Source organism: Nasonia vitripennis, chromosome 1, assembly GCF_009193385.2.
Source record: "Nasonia vitripennis strain AsymCx chromosome 1, Nvit_psr_1.1, whole genome shotgun sequence".
Taxonomy (NCBI): domain Eukaryota; kingdom Metazoa; phylum Arthropoda; class Insecta; order Hymenoptera; family Pteromalidae; genus Nasonia; species Nasonia vitripennis.
The window spans coordinates 5,250,146-5,264,978 of record NC_045757.1 but is presented as its reverse complement, the minus strand read 5'-3'; the positions used below and the strand labels follow the sequence as shown (position 1 = coordinate 5,264,978).

Genomic DNA, 14,833 nt, shown 5'->3' with positions numbered 1-14,833 from the left:
TGTTTGCCGACAATTTTAGCGTTATCAGCAAAAGGTGAGTGCATGTTCACGATTTCGTGAATTGTATGAATCATCGAATTTTTTTTGTACGTTTTAGAGATAAAATTATTGAAAGTAAATGAATTTCTATGTATCTATATCAACAAGATATATTTCACAGACTTTTTACAAAAATTATCAAATCACATATAATCCATTCAAATTAATATTAAAAAATGCATATTACATATGAATTCTTTTATCGCTCATTATATTCTTGTGGAAACTTGTACTTGTCTTTAAAATTAAAATCACAATGTTTTTAAAACAAAATACTGGATGAAATTTGTATCATATCTTTTTGCTCTTTATCTCTGTAATGAGTTGTCTGATCCCGGGTATCCAGGAGCTGCAAAGCGTAGCATAGTTCATCATGAGGGATATGTGGATTTGGTCTGCTTTCTCTACATCTTCTTCTTTCAGAGCTAAAAACATATTGTTAAATTAGGCATACATTCAGAATACAGAACAAAGTCCAATATAGACATAAAGTTGTACCATTGGAAATGTCTGAAAGTTTTTTGTGGATAGCGCTATTCAGTTTGTCTTCGTTCCACATGGTTTCCATCCTTTCTAATCTCTTCTTTATTTCTTCAGCTTTCCCAGAGTCTAATCGTTCCAATGAGCATTTTAAGTTATCGAGAGTATCTTTCAATGCACTTTCCTTATTTATTTCTATTTCTGAAGATGTGTCCAGACTGTTTGCTCCTGTTGGCTCAACCATAGGTTTGTGAGGCGCACTTGTTAAACCACCTATATCCACAGGTGGTGGTATATTTCCCATAGGAGGCATATTCAAGTTACTTGTAGTTGAAGTAGTCGATTCAGGCTTGGAATTCAATGGAAAAGCTACCCTCTTATTTAACAAATTTCTCTTTGTGGGTGTAGCAGTGGCAGGTTTTGGCGATCCTGTAAATGCCCAGCTTGGAGGATCGTTCCATCCTGGATCGTGGCTTGCTAACAGTGACTTTTGCGTAGAAACAGCTTCTAAAAATAGACCAAGTTTAAAAGTGTATTGTACAATTTGCTATACTAAATTTTGTTACCTTCTGAATTGCCTTCCATATTTTTTATAAATTAGAATGCTGTTATTCAGAATATAAAAGAAATATTTCTTAATTCGTAAGTTTTTGGTGACCTAAATATGCTGAACAGGGAACTGTATATGACACAGGAACGAGTTATACGTAAAATAAAAACAAAAATTTGTTATTGTATACTTCTGTCACATGTCACCTGTCAATAAAGTAAGCAGTCTGCTATAAAAGGTTAGGACGCACCTAACCTCCTTGACCAACAATCGTGCAGGTGCGTTCTTATTTCTAAAAACAGTAGGTTGTTGGTAGTGCTGATTATTGAAGAATTTCTTTTGATTATTGTAATGCTATTCGACTATGTTACATAACAAAAAAAAAATTATAAATCTCGTCTTTGGTCTTTGAAAACTTTGTATTTCTGAGTGAACGTTCAAGGTGCAATTTCTCCGAAAATCAATATCGTTCTAAAAGAACCCGCCATGCTTTAATCAGGCTTCCAACAAAACTGGCCGAAATCGAGCTTTCCAAAACTATCAACAAACGGACCAGAAATCATCTTTGGCACGTTTTTCACGAAAACTGTTTGTGATTGTGTGTGTGTGTTTTTTCCCTCGATTACTCTTAGCTTAGTCGTGTGCGCTGCTCGAAAACTTTCGCAAGAACTTGAAAATCGTCGGCGGGAGAGGGGTTGCGTCTCCCGAATTATGCGCCAACCAAAATAAACTCTCCGACGCAATATATTTCGATAGCAGCGATCGGTGAGTCTCACGTAGTCGCGCTTTTCCGCTTTAGACGTCTTTTTTATTTTGCGCCCTTGCGTCTATTAGCTCGCGACTACCACACATAGTGAATCGCAGTGTTTTATTTTTGAAACTCACTGGGCTTGACAATGAATTTCCGCGACCAGTTGAGCATTGGATCGTGAGAAAAGTGGCTGTCACAGTGAACGAAGAGTTTATTTTCGTTCGTTTTGGAGCAGGCATAACCTCCGGTTTTTAAATATAACATAAATCAATAGCGGTTTATAAGTAGCTTGTCAGTTTGTGGAAGCTGGAATAAATTTACACTTTGTTGAATAGATCGTACTAGTAGTGAGGGGATTAGTTAAATCCGAGCATTTCATCATTAGCAATAGCAAATGTGTAGACAATTATTGAAAAATTTAATAAGTCTACATAACATTGAAGTGTTGATATATTTCTTTTAAGAGTAGACAACTGGATGGTCCATCATGCCAGGAAAAATAAAGGTGAAGATCCTTGCGGGTCGAAATCTGCCCGTAATGGACCGCTCTGGAGACACCACAGATGCATACGTTGAGATCAAATTTGGCAATACAACATACAAAACTGATGTCTGCAGAAAGTCACTGAATCCTCAGTGGAATTCTGAGTGGTATAAATTTGAAGTTGAGGATGCAGAGCTGCAAGATGAACCATTGCAGATCAGGCTAATGGACCATGACACTTACTCAGCAAATGATGCTATAGGAAAAGTTTACGTAAATCTCAACCCATTGTTGCTGCCCGGTGTGCCACCTCCTGTGAAAAATATATGGACTCTAGAAGCATCTATAAATTCTAGCACAGGATCTCAAGCTGGTAAATGACTTTCTCTAATTCAATTAGAATACCAATTAAATTTGATTACTAATGTCGGTAATTACTCTTTGTTATAGGTTCAGTCATGACTGGTTGGCTCCCAGTTTATGACACAATGCATGGGATACGAGGAGAAGTCAACATAATAGTTAAGGTGGAATTGTTCCTGGATTTTAATAAATTTAGGCAATCTTCATGTGGTGTAACATTTTTTTATTGTAAGTGTATACTCTCAGCTCTACAGTATAGTCAGCCATGAAATTTTTTTTTAAGAAGAATTTGATTTTTAGCTCCTATTGTACCACATGGTTATCATGCTCAGGTAATACATGGATTTGTTGAGGAACTAGTGGTAAGCGATGATCCAGAGTACAAGTGGATTGACAAAATAAGAACCCCAAGAGCTTCTAATGAAGCACGGCAAACTTTGTTCTTGAAACTGAGCAATGAAGTACAGAGAAAGATTGGATTGAAAGCCTTAGATCTTGGAGGAAATGCTGTTATTGGGTAATTTTTCAAGCTTAGAAGGTGCAATTTCCATTTCCACGTCATTTAACGAAAAATACGTTTCAGATATCTACAAAATTTCGATTTGGAAGGAGAATCCGGAATAGTTGCCAGAGGTATTGGCACAGTGGTTACCCTTGTGAAGCTTCACGATTTTCCAAACTTCCTTAATGAAGCTCCAACCACAGAAGAGTAAGTTCTAGATCAATCCTCAGAACAGCGAATTTATCTAAAATTAAAATACTTAATATTTTTAAGCATTTCTCACTTATGAGAATTGTTCACTGGTACCCATTGCACTGCTCAGTATCAAAATTCAAACCAGCGAACATTTGCCAGATAGTCTGAATAATTTGGTATAATTGGTAAAAGAGCCCCTATACTTATACGATTCTGTATCTTTTCTCGTTTCCCTCCTCTCTAAACTCCCCTTGCATGCAACTTACAAACTCTTTGACCCAAAAACTCGTAAAACCAAAAAAAATTGGCCACGCTCAGTATGAAAGCTAATAACAAAGCCCAATCGTCGGATTACTCAGAATCCGACGGCAGTCCTCGTCTGCCGCCGCATCAGCATCACCCCTTCCACCATAGTAGCAGCAGCAACGCTATTCTCATGACCAGTAATCAGAATACCAACGTCAACAACAGCAGCAATAATCCTTCAACTTCGCCCACTCAGTTAGGTAGCAAGTTTCCGATGTACACAGAACACACGACTCCAACGCCTCTCAAGTACGTCGAATACAAGGCACCGCTGACCCGGCAGATGTCCATTCAGTCAACCACGAGTCAGATGGGTAGACGTAATCCGCTCATGTCGGGTTCTACTCTCTCCTTAGCCGACGACATCATCGACGAGTCGTCGCTCAGAAACATGCTTGCCCTCGAGGACATGCGCGGCGAGCCGCAGGGCAATCGTTTCTCCCGAGGTCTCAGAAATCTCCGATATCTACCGCAGAGTGTGCTCACCAGAAAGAACCTCGGTACGCTGAGACACAAAGGCACGTTAGACTCGCTCGACGAGCCCGAGAGCGACCTCGAGAGCACCTACTCCAGCACCTGGTCCATTTGCGGATCCGACACTGCCTCCATCAGATCGTCCTCTCTCCTGGACCTGCAGCAGTCCATGAGGAAAAAGAAGTTTACCCACAGGAAAAACACTGGCGAGGGCATGGCAGCCATGCTCATCAGGTCCGTCCACGCAGGAGGTTTGCCCCTGGACATAGTCAAGGTATATATACTTCGGTTTGCCATTTTTTCTGAAGGTTCGGTAGAACCGAATGTTCAGAAAAAAATCAAATCGTCTCTAACTCGATCGTCCAAAGGAGGATCGCGAGACACCGACTCCGTCGCCAGTAAACTTTATCGACAACGTTGACGAAGAGGAACCGATAAGCAGCAAAACACCCGAGCCACCAATTCCCAAGGAGACTCAGAGCCTCGTTCCCTCGGAGGAGATAGAAGCATCAGCTCCAGTCGAGAAGAAGATCCTTCTGGTAACGTACACGAAGCTGAAGCTGCAGTCGTCAGAGGAAGAGGAACGAGCTATTATACCAATGATCTCGTCCTCGGAATCGGACACCTCGACTAGTGACGACGACGACGACGAGGAGGACGAGCCCTCGGAGTCAAGTACTAATTACAATATCCTCGATGACTCCCTGCTAGATCCCAGCTCTCCCGAGGTTGAGAGCACTCAGATCAAGCTCTTCCCCTCGCCGACCGTCAAGCAGAGCGTCTCCCGTACGAAACACTCGATTCATTCTTCATATCGATCCGTTCTCATGTGCTTTAGATGTATCGTTATTATTGCGTGGACATGAGAGCGGATCGAAAAATTATTGATGAAGCTTTATATGCCAGTGTTCATTGTCGCTGTTATCCCGAAATTTCTAACAAGATTCATCGATAATTTTCCCTTAGTCAGCTTCGTAATCCAGTGCTTCTAACGTCGATTCTTGTTTCGTACGGGAACCTGGAATGTCTTTTGCAGAGATAATCAACAAGGAAGAAGACGACGACGACGAGGAGAAGGTCAGTCTCATCGACGACAAGTACGAGGAGTTGCCACCACCTCCACCACCGCCACCACTGTTCGAGAACAAAAAGGACGAGATCCTTTCCTCAGAGTTCTCTTCGGACGTCGACTCGGATATGCCCGTCAGTGCCATCCCCTATGATTACCGCACCAAGCGACCGACCAAAAAACTGTCCAGCCCTACGAGAACGTCCAAGCCTGTCACTGGAGAGCAAGAGAGGAAGAAGCCTAGACCGGAACCACTGATTCTGTCTCTTCCTCCGCCACCGCCGCCACCACCGGGTTACGAAGAGAAGGCTGTCCCTGAAAAGTCACCAAAGAATAGTAACAACGGTGGAAAGGTCGTACGGCACCATCGACTGCACAAGCAGCTGTCCCTCGTTCAGGACGATGTCAATCTGTCGGAGTCGTCCGAGGACGAGTACTACGCAAAAAAGCGACCTTTGTTACCAAAGGCTAGTCAGGACAACAAGAAGCTCCTGATCAACCTGAACGACGACGAGTCACAGCAGACGAGCTCGACCGACCAACGTGGCAAGTCGCCTCGACCAGTCGTTCGTACCGATACCGTCATCTACAAACCCCCAGCCGAAAAGGCTGCTGTTCCAGCTCCACCCAAGGAGAAAAACCTCCTGGACACGGCGAACACCGAGTTACCCTCTTCCCCAGCTCCACTGGTGCCTGTCGTCACTCCTCCTAAAGTGACTCGAACCATCAGCAACAGCGGCAACGCCGACAACAATCACCTGCAGGTGCCCAGCGCCAACCTCCGGGACATAGTCCCCAAGAGCCCGTTCCCCACGGAATCCCCCAAGGAAGGCAAGAGCGCTTTCGACTTCCCGGACGAGGCTCGGGTCGCCGAGATGCTCATGAAGAAGTACCGGCGCACCTGCATGCTCGACCTCATCAAGGTCATCGACTCGCGGATGCTGCACCATCACTCGCACAGCGACTCGACCCGTCGCCGTCGCCACGTGGTCATCAGCAAAAGGAATCAGACTCCATCGCCGGACTCGGTCCACCGTAGAATGCCTCACCACCGACGGTCTAGGTCCAAGTCGCCCGAGTCGAACCACCATCACCACTCGAAGCACCACGGCAGAAGTCATCACGCTTCCTGCGAGAGCATCGTCGACAAACTGCCCAGTAGCACACTGCTCACTACCTCGAGCTCCGAACCGGTGATCGAGGAGCCCGAGGAAGCCGTCGAGGCCCTCAACCAACCCAAGACTACTTCTACTAGTACTACTACTACTACCACCACCACCCCAGCGAGCAATAATAACATCGGCACAACCGAGTTCCTCGAGATGCATGCTATCAAACCCAGTACTACCACTCACTCTAAGACTAACGTCCCGAGTCCCGAGACTAAAAGCACTAACCCGGCTAATGCGACTGACAATTTGTGTGTGTCCCATTCACCGTCCACACGCAGGCAGCAGCAGAACAACCAGAACCAGAACCAAAACCAGAACCAGGAGGTCAACAGTCAACCACAGCAGCAGCAGCAACAGCAGCAGACACAAGGGACATCGATCAGTCCAGCCGGTAATCAACAGCAGCAGAAAGTGGCGCATTCGCCGGCAATCAGGAACCCGGGAATCCCCCTGCACCGACGATCGAGCGACTCGGATCTCAGCATTACTCCCAAAGGTCGGTCTCGAACGTGCTCTACGTTATCTTCTGCTATTCTACCGACTGTGTCTCTTCGATGCAACGATCATTACGCGGTAAAAGGCAATGAGTTCATAAGTATCGGTGCATCAAAGAGCACAGCTTATTATAACCATTATGAACAATATATTCTTATTATGATCTCTAGGAAAACAATATGTATATCCTCTTTACGTGCTCTTTCTTTCTGTTCCATTCGCGTTGTTACTTGCATACCAGCAGGATTTTATAAATTCTTTCGCGAACGTGAGTACCAGCGAAAGGATGCTCGATTATGTTCGATGTTTCAATTGTCGTCTTTTTTTTTCTTCTTCTCTGTAATCGCAGCCATCTAATAATCAAACGACTAACACGTTATCATACTTATTTATTTTTTCTTTCTTTTCTAACCAGACACGACAGAACAGCATACACATGTGCATATTTACAGTCATGACCCCCTCGAGAGCTACTATTTTTCGCTCAAGAATCATCGCAACCGGTAGAATTATAAATCATCGTCTCATTCATAAATGTTTCACGTAATGTTGTCGCCATCAGACAGTCAAAGTAAATGTCCATAAACGAGTTGTTGATCGTGTGGCGACGAGAAAAAAAAAATTAAATTGTTGAACGTTGTAGATAAAGCTTTTGCGAAGAAAGGCAGATCGTTCAGACTGCGAAGGGAACGCGGCTACGCGTCAAGATCAGGCCTCAGCGCGGGAAGCTCAGGTTTTTTCAAAGAACTAAGTAAACAGATGACCAGATGTTTTATTGTCCCTTTATATATATTAAACGTTCTTTGATATATTTATAAAGTATAAAAACCGATTTTTCCTGGTAAAAGCATACTGTATTGTTCTATATAGAATGCCCTGATAATTGGACACTCCCCCACACACACCCACACACTCTGTATACTTCCACACGATATTATACCAAAAGTAACAAATCTAAGCGATGTTTGTGTCTTTTCCGTGCGAGCATGTTGCATATTACATACCGATTAAGCGACAGTCTAATGACTCATAACCCCTTAACCGAATTTCCGCTCTAATAATAAAAACGAGACACAAGAAATTGATATATACTATTATTCCATATACACCCCAAACTGTGTATCACGTTCACTTTATATACTTATCGAACGCAGTGTCACACCGCATTTATTTTCATACTTCTTTTACTACTATCCTCATTATATCGATGTATACAAACTTGTCGATGTTTAACCAGTTGATTGTTTTTTTTTTATTTTTCTGTTGACAACTTATGCATCTATATAGCATATGTCTTTAGTTTAATGCTGCACACAATCGATTAATTTCAGCGCGCATTTTCACCATTTTTCTATCTTTTTATTTTGCCGCTAATGCGACGTTGTATACTTGCAGTTGGCTATTTGTATCATACGAATAAAGGATTTGATACCTATGCGCCACGTTTGCGTCTGATTCCCGAACATATTTTATATTGTACTCGCGGCAAGCCTCGCTGATGCAGCTTTTCAATATACACATACATCATCCATACATCCATCGTCACGATCGGGAATCAGACTCTCTCTCTCTCTCTCTCTCTCTCTCTCTCTCTCTTTCGGACACTTTATATTATATATACGTGTTCTTTTATTTCGAAAACTCAATATCAATAAAAAAAAAGCCATTTCTCGTTTTACGCGCTCCTATAAACTTTTACGCTCATAAAGCCCTTCTCTCTGTCTCTCTTGCTGTATTCTGCGTAACGCAGTCGGGCGAATTACGAACATTCGTGGCTATACGTACTCAAAAAGGGATGAAGTATAAAAGAAAAAAAAAATGAAAAATAAAACGACAACGGCGTCGAGCGCGTGTGTGTATACATACACGCGCGACTGTGCTTGTGTTTTACGAGAGACTAAAGTACGTTTTGTTAGGCAACTCGCTGACGGGCAGCGACCGCTCGATGGCCGGGTACTTGAAGCCCTCGTCGGCTATCGTGAGAACCATGAACCAGGAGACTTTGGAGATGCTCGAATATCCATTCATTACCATGCAGCAGTATCCGCCCGGCTTTATTCTTCATATTGGTGAGTTTGGCCGGTGATTTTTTTTTTAATATTTAATGATTGACTATACTGAAATGGAAAAATTCGTTCAAGGTGGACTGGTGAGCGCGAGGTCGGTGAAGTTGCTGGAGAGGATAAGTAATCTGGAGGAACCGGAGGGCAGGGACTCCTGGTGGACGGAGATCAGGATGGAGGTACGGTCGCATGCCCGGGCTCTTGCCTGCAACGTCGTCATCGGCTACAAAGAGGAGACTAGCATCTCGTGAGTTTATAAAATCGTTGTGTAAGTAAGTTCTGACCTATTCGATAACGTCAACGGTTTCAAAAATGTTCATTCAGTGATGACGTCTGCGTGCTGAGCGGCTTCGGTACAGCAGCGATGATCAATCTGCACAGTACGGGACAGGATCAGGATAACGTTCTCATCACTCACGTCCAGGGTGGCCCGATGACCACTTCCGTAGATTCTGATAAAATCGGCAACTTGGCACCGCCTTCAGCTTCGACTGCTAACAACACCGTACCTGTGGATAAGAGCTCGAACTCGAAAGGCACCGCGGAAGGTACTCCACCGCCGGCAACTAACGTACAGCAGCAGCAGCAGCAGCAGGTGTCCACGAGTGTAGGAAACTCGAGTAATGTTGCCGCGACACCGACGACCAACCATCTGAGCAGTAAGCCGAGCAAGCAGAGATTGGCTTCTGAAAGTAACGAGCACGAGCCGCCGTATGTGTTTCCACCGAGCGGCTGTAGTTTATGCCATCTGCCTTACAACAAGTCCAGCATGAATTTCCAGGTAGCACAAATTTGTAAGGCACTGTAAATGAAATCTGTTTCAAAACTATCGGTTATTAACGATAATTTTTACGAATAGGTGAATGTGTCAAAGTGTGCAGTGTGTCGTCGTGCCAAGGTTCCAGACGTGATGTTCACGACGGTCGAGCTGCCGGAGGGTATTCCGATGACGGGCCGTGGCTGTTTCATTCAGGCAACGGTGTGCAAGGCTAAAAAAGATCTACGAGGCGAACTCAATGCCAAGGAGATCTCCGACTGCCTGCCCTTCCTCGAATACGAGTTGCATAGTTTATTGCTGAATAAGCTCAGGGTGCGCGGGATGAATGCCGCCTTCGGACTGAAGGTACAGGTGTCAATCGGTGAGCGACTGGTCATCGGCATGGCTGTCGGTACGGCAGTTTATCTCAGTGCTCTGCCGCCGCCTTCATTACCGCAAATAGCTACTGGTAATTCGTGGCATAATGAGGACCAATTAGCGGAGATACAGAAAAGCCTTGTAGAAACGGTTAAGAAGAATATGGAGTTTTATCAGCTCAAACCGTTACCGGTAAGTTTGATTTTGATTTGACGAATTTTAAATACGACTGACTTTCCGGTTATTCATTTAATGTTCCTGTTAAAGGAAGTGGAAAATGGGCGTTCGATGTCGGACACCGACGAGTCCGAGGACGAGCTTCCGGAACTGGATCTCGGCTTGGGCATGAAAGACGTCTGCGTATTAGAAGTTGACGACGTGGAAGACATGGACCGTATCAGCCTCCTAATGGACGAAAGGCCACCCAATGATTTCCACGTTGTCAATACAGAAAGCATACCTGGTCTAGAAGACCTCGAGATCGTTAGAAATCTTCAAATGTTTACTCAGGTTTGTTTTAATACCAAGTTGCTGAGCTTACTTCAAGCGCTTTTTCTAATAATTTCTAATAATTTTTGTTTAACGTAGGTTTCACGAGCAAAGATTCCATTGAATCAATCAGCTTCGATGCCGTCCAAGTACTTTGCTCGCCTTCTTCAGACAGTGTATTTCAAGCTACGTCGTATGGTACCCTGTGCCTTGTGTGACCTGCAGTTCAAAATCGCAATGCCTGAGCAGGACGAGATACAGTTGTCGGTGGTTGGTATGGCTCTTGGGCTGGGTGAGCCCACGCGCTACAGCAAGTTCCGACGCAGACTGCTCTCGCATTCCATGAGCAAGGACCAGGTCAAAAGACAAGGTTGGTTGGATATCTAAGAGAGATCGAAAACTTTCTTGAAATTTCGAAAAATAAAACTCGCTATTTCTCCGACAGATGACAGCGACATGATTTTCAGTCTTGATGAAGATCATGCTGAAAACGGTAGCACAGGTGATTCAATGACAAATGTATCCAATATTCCAAACACTCAGTCGAGTCAAACTCTAAATACCGGCATCCCCTCTCAAAAACCAAGACCCCGATCGCCTCTGAGGATCAGGCACACGACCCATAGGCACAAACATGTAAGATATTTTTTAATCAATTATAAAAATCGTGTTATTCTTTCAAAAACGGTTTCAAATAAATTCTTTTGATAATTACAGGTGCCATTAAAGGAACGCTACGGCGTAGACATTACGCCACTATCTTACCTTCCCGGTGGTAGAATTGAAAGGTACCTAGGAAATTTGAATTTCTTCTTCATAAGAGAGTCCAACTCGATCAGAGAGGTAAATATATTTTGTTTTTAACATTTGAATTGCTTAGAGTCATAGTGTATCTTATTTGTGTTTTTTTATTCGTTTCCAGAATGGTGGATTGAGTGGTTTTATTCATAGTTTTGTCACCGAAGTGTTGGCGATAGTCCGTGCCCACGTTACTGCACTAGGTGGCAATGCAATGGTAGCTTTTTTCATGACTCAATGCGTGTTGCTGCATAGTCCACACAAAAACCAGGTATGTGTTCTTTCTTTAAACTTAGCGTGAAATATTCAAAAGAGATTACCGAGTATTTAACTTGATTCTATGCTAATTAGCGTATTCAACAAGTTCTTGCCGTCGCATTTGTCGGCGTTAATATAACGATAATTTTTTGTTGATCTTTCATCGGGAAAACTTATAAGGTTTCGATTTTTATTAGAGTTGAATATTTGTATTTAAAATTTCAATTTCAAATGAGGTGCGATATATCATTATGATACATCGATACATTTGGCCTATTAATTTTCCAAATGTGGTATAAGTTAAACTTAAGTGTGAAATATTGCAAGTTTGCTCTAGACAAACAAACTTGAGCAAATGAAAGAAACCAGGAGTGAAAGACGAAAACAAAAGAGAGCCGCGTTTGTTTCGGCATTTTTCAGGGTCAATGCCTGATAAATGTTGGCGGCGACGTGGTGAACGTGTCGTATTTCGGCAATAACGACGGCAAGCAGCAGCAGACGTCCAACGCAGCCAGTAACTGCTGACCCCAGCCGCCGCACTCAGCGCCTCCGTAACTCAGGCGCGGCCCTCGTGCCTTTAAATTCTTTGAGCCGTGATCCTGATGAATATATACACTTCTCAGTCGAGACTTTAAATTTTACCTAATCTTGCACGTCGACTCCTTGGAGAAATCCCATTAAGTATTTGCGTAAGAGAATTTAGGTAAGGTTTAACGTACTTAATCTAGATGTAGCCCCTTCACTTTAGAATCTCATATATTTTTTGTGATAATGAGGGAAAGAAGTAAACACTTCTTATGTATGCATGCAGAGACGCAAAGTTTTTGCTTTTTTTACGTGTACTTTTATAATATTTTTTGCCAAATGCTTCTTATCCGTTAGCAAACTGTGGAAAATGTTTACTTTTTTTGTTGTTGTAAATAATAGAGTAACTGTAGAAAAAACGTTTTGACTTTACAACCAACAAAAGTTATATATAACATTCATTATTGAAATCGATTTTTTGATGTTTTACTTCATACGATTCCACTATACGAGCGAGGAAAAGATTTTTTTTTACGGACGGTTTGCGAACGTCGACAAGAAGTATCGTAGCATAATTTTGAATTGTTTATAAGTTAGATTATTTATTGATTTTGAATGAGAAATCACTCATCGAAGTGAGATATCAAAATCATGATTACTTAATTAGTTGTATTCATATTGAGTCAGGATTGTTTCGTACTTTATCGTAAAACGCAATTCGATTCGACAAGCTGCATTTAAAAAAGTAGTCGCCGAAAAAGTTTCATTTTCTCAACGAGAAAGAAAAAACGATCAAAATGTATATAGTCAACTCTTCGTTCGTGACTATATCGAGAATTTCTTTAGAGTAACGAATAATAACTATTCTTTGAATGCTCTTTGTCGAATGCGTATTTTACTATTACGGTTCTCCGAATTTCCGCTTGGTACTGCTGCCTTAGACGAAGACTCTCATTTTCCTATCGATAATAATAATAACAGTAAATGCAATGATAATAACGCAGGGGAGTGCGACGCGTGGCTCGTTTTTAAGTGCCAATAAACTCAGCCCAGCGATTCCGCTCACGACGACACGCACCTGTTGTAAAAGAAGCACTTGAACTAGTGATATCTCGTTGATCTTTTTGGACAAAAGTCAATTCGGTCGAAAAAAAATTAGGTGCTCTCTGCGAGATTTACAAATTAATGACGAATGAAAAGAGACATGTCTTGAAAAGTCTGATGATGTGTTCAATTATATAGTCAGAAGTTCAAGTGTTATTTCGCGTCGTCGTCGTCGTGAGCAAAAGCGAAAACCGAATTGCTACTATGTCGTCTACACGCGCGTAGGTGGATATACATTATTGTAAACAGATACATTGTTATATATATTGCACTTTCGTCCAGATTAGACGTTTCCTCTATAAACTTCCTAATCTCGCGCAAAGTAAACCTACACCAGCTATATCTATGTCATCGTGTGTCATCGGTGAAGTGTGCGTTGCGGTACAGTTGCGCTCGAGCTGAAGAAGAGAAAACGTTGGAGAAAAGAGATAGAGACACAAAAGTATATATGTGTATGTGTACTTAGATACAAGAGAGAATGACAGAATGTCGGTGCTGAGCAAATAATTTCCGTTCCATTAGAACCGACGTGGCTATTCCCGCTATTTTTATCGTCACTTATTCCCTCGCCATTTGAGATTCGAATCGCGTGTGTATCGTATTTCTTTTTCATCGCCTACACACTGACATAATCAATTAATTATAATCAATCAGTTGGACTTGCATACAAGTGTTCTGCGAATCGCTTGTGAAATTGCAATGACAATTCGAAAGCTAAGTTGCGTTAATTTACACAGAAAAGAAAGCAAAACACGCGGGAAGATCCGTTGCGTCCGGTTCACAATACCACCAAAGTTGTTCACGAAATCTCGTACTTTTAATCAGCGCGTGTAACCCAATCGATGCTGTTACGTGCATTGTATGTACATATACTCTGACAGCCGAGCTGTTGTTGTATGCGGGCGTCTAATGAAATTAGACCCTCTCCCCCACTTTGTTTGCAAAAACTATTATACAGCTCCGCGCGCGAGAGGGAGAGGGAAGTCGCGCGATTATCGTTAGAGAAGAGAATAGCTGCGCGAGCGCGTTTTTAGCAGTATTGAAAGTGATACTTAAATGCGAGCGCGGAGAAAAGAGAATATCCTGTAATATAGCGTGCGTACGCCGTATCGTTTATTCGTTGGAGAATGTTACGACTTTGCGATTCGACAAATCGTGAAAGGAGCTAATTGTATACTCGTTATTCTTTATTACATAATTTTTTAAATCATTTCGTCGCGCCACGCTGATGCGAGACTGTGTCGTCTCTCGCGGGGCGGCGATGCGCGCACAATTTGCAAAAAAAAAAAATGCTCTCAGGTTAACACGTTAATACTACTGCGTAAGGAGTTGCTGTAAATAATCGTATGTACGTCGTCCGCTTTTCGAGAGGCGATTGTCGTCTTTTACGTAAAACGTATAAAAAGAACCGCTATATGGAAGAAAGATATATCAATTATATGATAATCGTATTCGAGCGCCGATTCCATTTTGACTGCGTCATGATGCGAAACGCGCTCTCTTTGTGAAAAAAAGAGGCGAATCGAAGAGAAAATGTATAAATGAAAACACACGGGCGAGTCGCGCGGGGAAAAAGAGAGA

At 42.6% G+C, this 14,833-nt stretch overlaps 2 protein-coding genes across 2 annotated transcripts; one reads left to right on the top strand and one right to left on the bottom strand.

Annotated features, from left to right (window-relative positions):
* Positions 1-123: 123 nt before the first annotated feature.
* On the bottom strand, positions 124-1,651 carry LOC100114213 (steroid receptor RNA activator 1). Its single transcript, XM_001601455.6, has 3 exons — positions 1,086-1,651; positions 538-1,026; positions 124-464 (listed from the first exon to the last, which is right to left on the bottom strand). The coding sequence occupies exons 1-3, from the start codon at positions 1,102-1,104 to the stop codon at positions 331-333; spliced, it is 642 nt and encodes a 213-aa protein (XP_001601505.1). The 5' UTR covers positions 1,105-1,651; the 3' UTR covers positions 124-330.
* Positions 1,614-14,581, top strand: LOC100116726. The gene is made up of 20 exons (XM_016989111.3): positions 1,614-1,834; positions 2,285-2,677; positions 2,755-2,895; positions 2,968-3,184; positions 3,251-3,376; positions 3,683-4,418; positions 4,513-4,930; positions 5,181-6,881; positions 7,125-7,148; positions 7,524-7,631; positions 8,797-8,949; positions 9,022-9,190; positions 9,268-9,724; positions 9,803-10,270; positions 10,346-10,588; positions 10,667-10,937; positions 11,013-11,203; positions 11,285-11,410; positions 11,490-11,636; positions 12,044-14,581. Exons 2-20 carry the CDS (start codon positions 2,308-2,310, stop codon positions 12,146-12,148), a joined length of 6,171 nt encoding a protein of 2,056 aa, XP_016844600.1. The 5' UTR covers positions 1,614-1,834; positions 2,285-2,307; the 3' UTR covers positions 12,149-14,581.
* Positions 14,582-14,833: the final 252 nt, after the last annotated feature.

Coding starts and splice junctions, on each gene's coding strand:
- LOC100114213 (XM_001601455.6), bottom strand. Junction 465..537: donor ACTTTCAGACATTTCCAATG/GTACAACTTTAT, acceptor ATATGTTTTTAG/CTCTGAAAGAAGAAGATGTA.
- LOC100116726 (XM_016989111.3), top strand. CDS start 2,308: ATGCCAGGAAAAATAAAGGTGAAGATCCTTGCGGGTCGAAATCTGCCC. Junction 3,377..3,682: donor GAAGCTCCAACCACAGAAGA/GTAAGTTCTAGA, acceptor GGCCACGCTCAG/TATGAAAGCTAATAACAAAG. Junction 9,725..9,802: donor AGTCCAGCATGAATTTCCAG/GTAGCACAAATT, acceptor TTTTACGAATAG/GTGAATGTGTCAAAGTGTGC.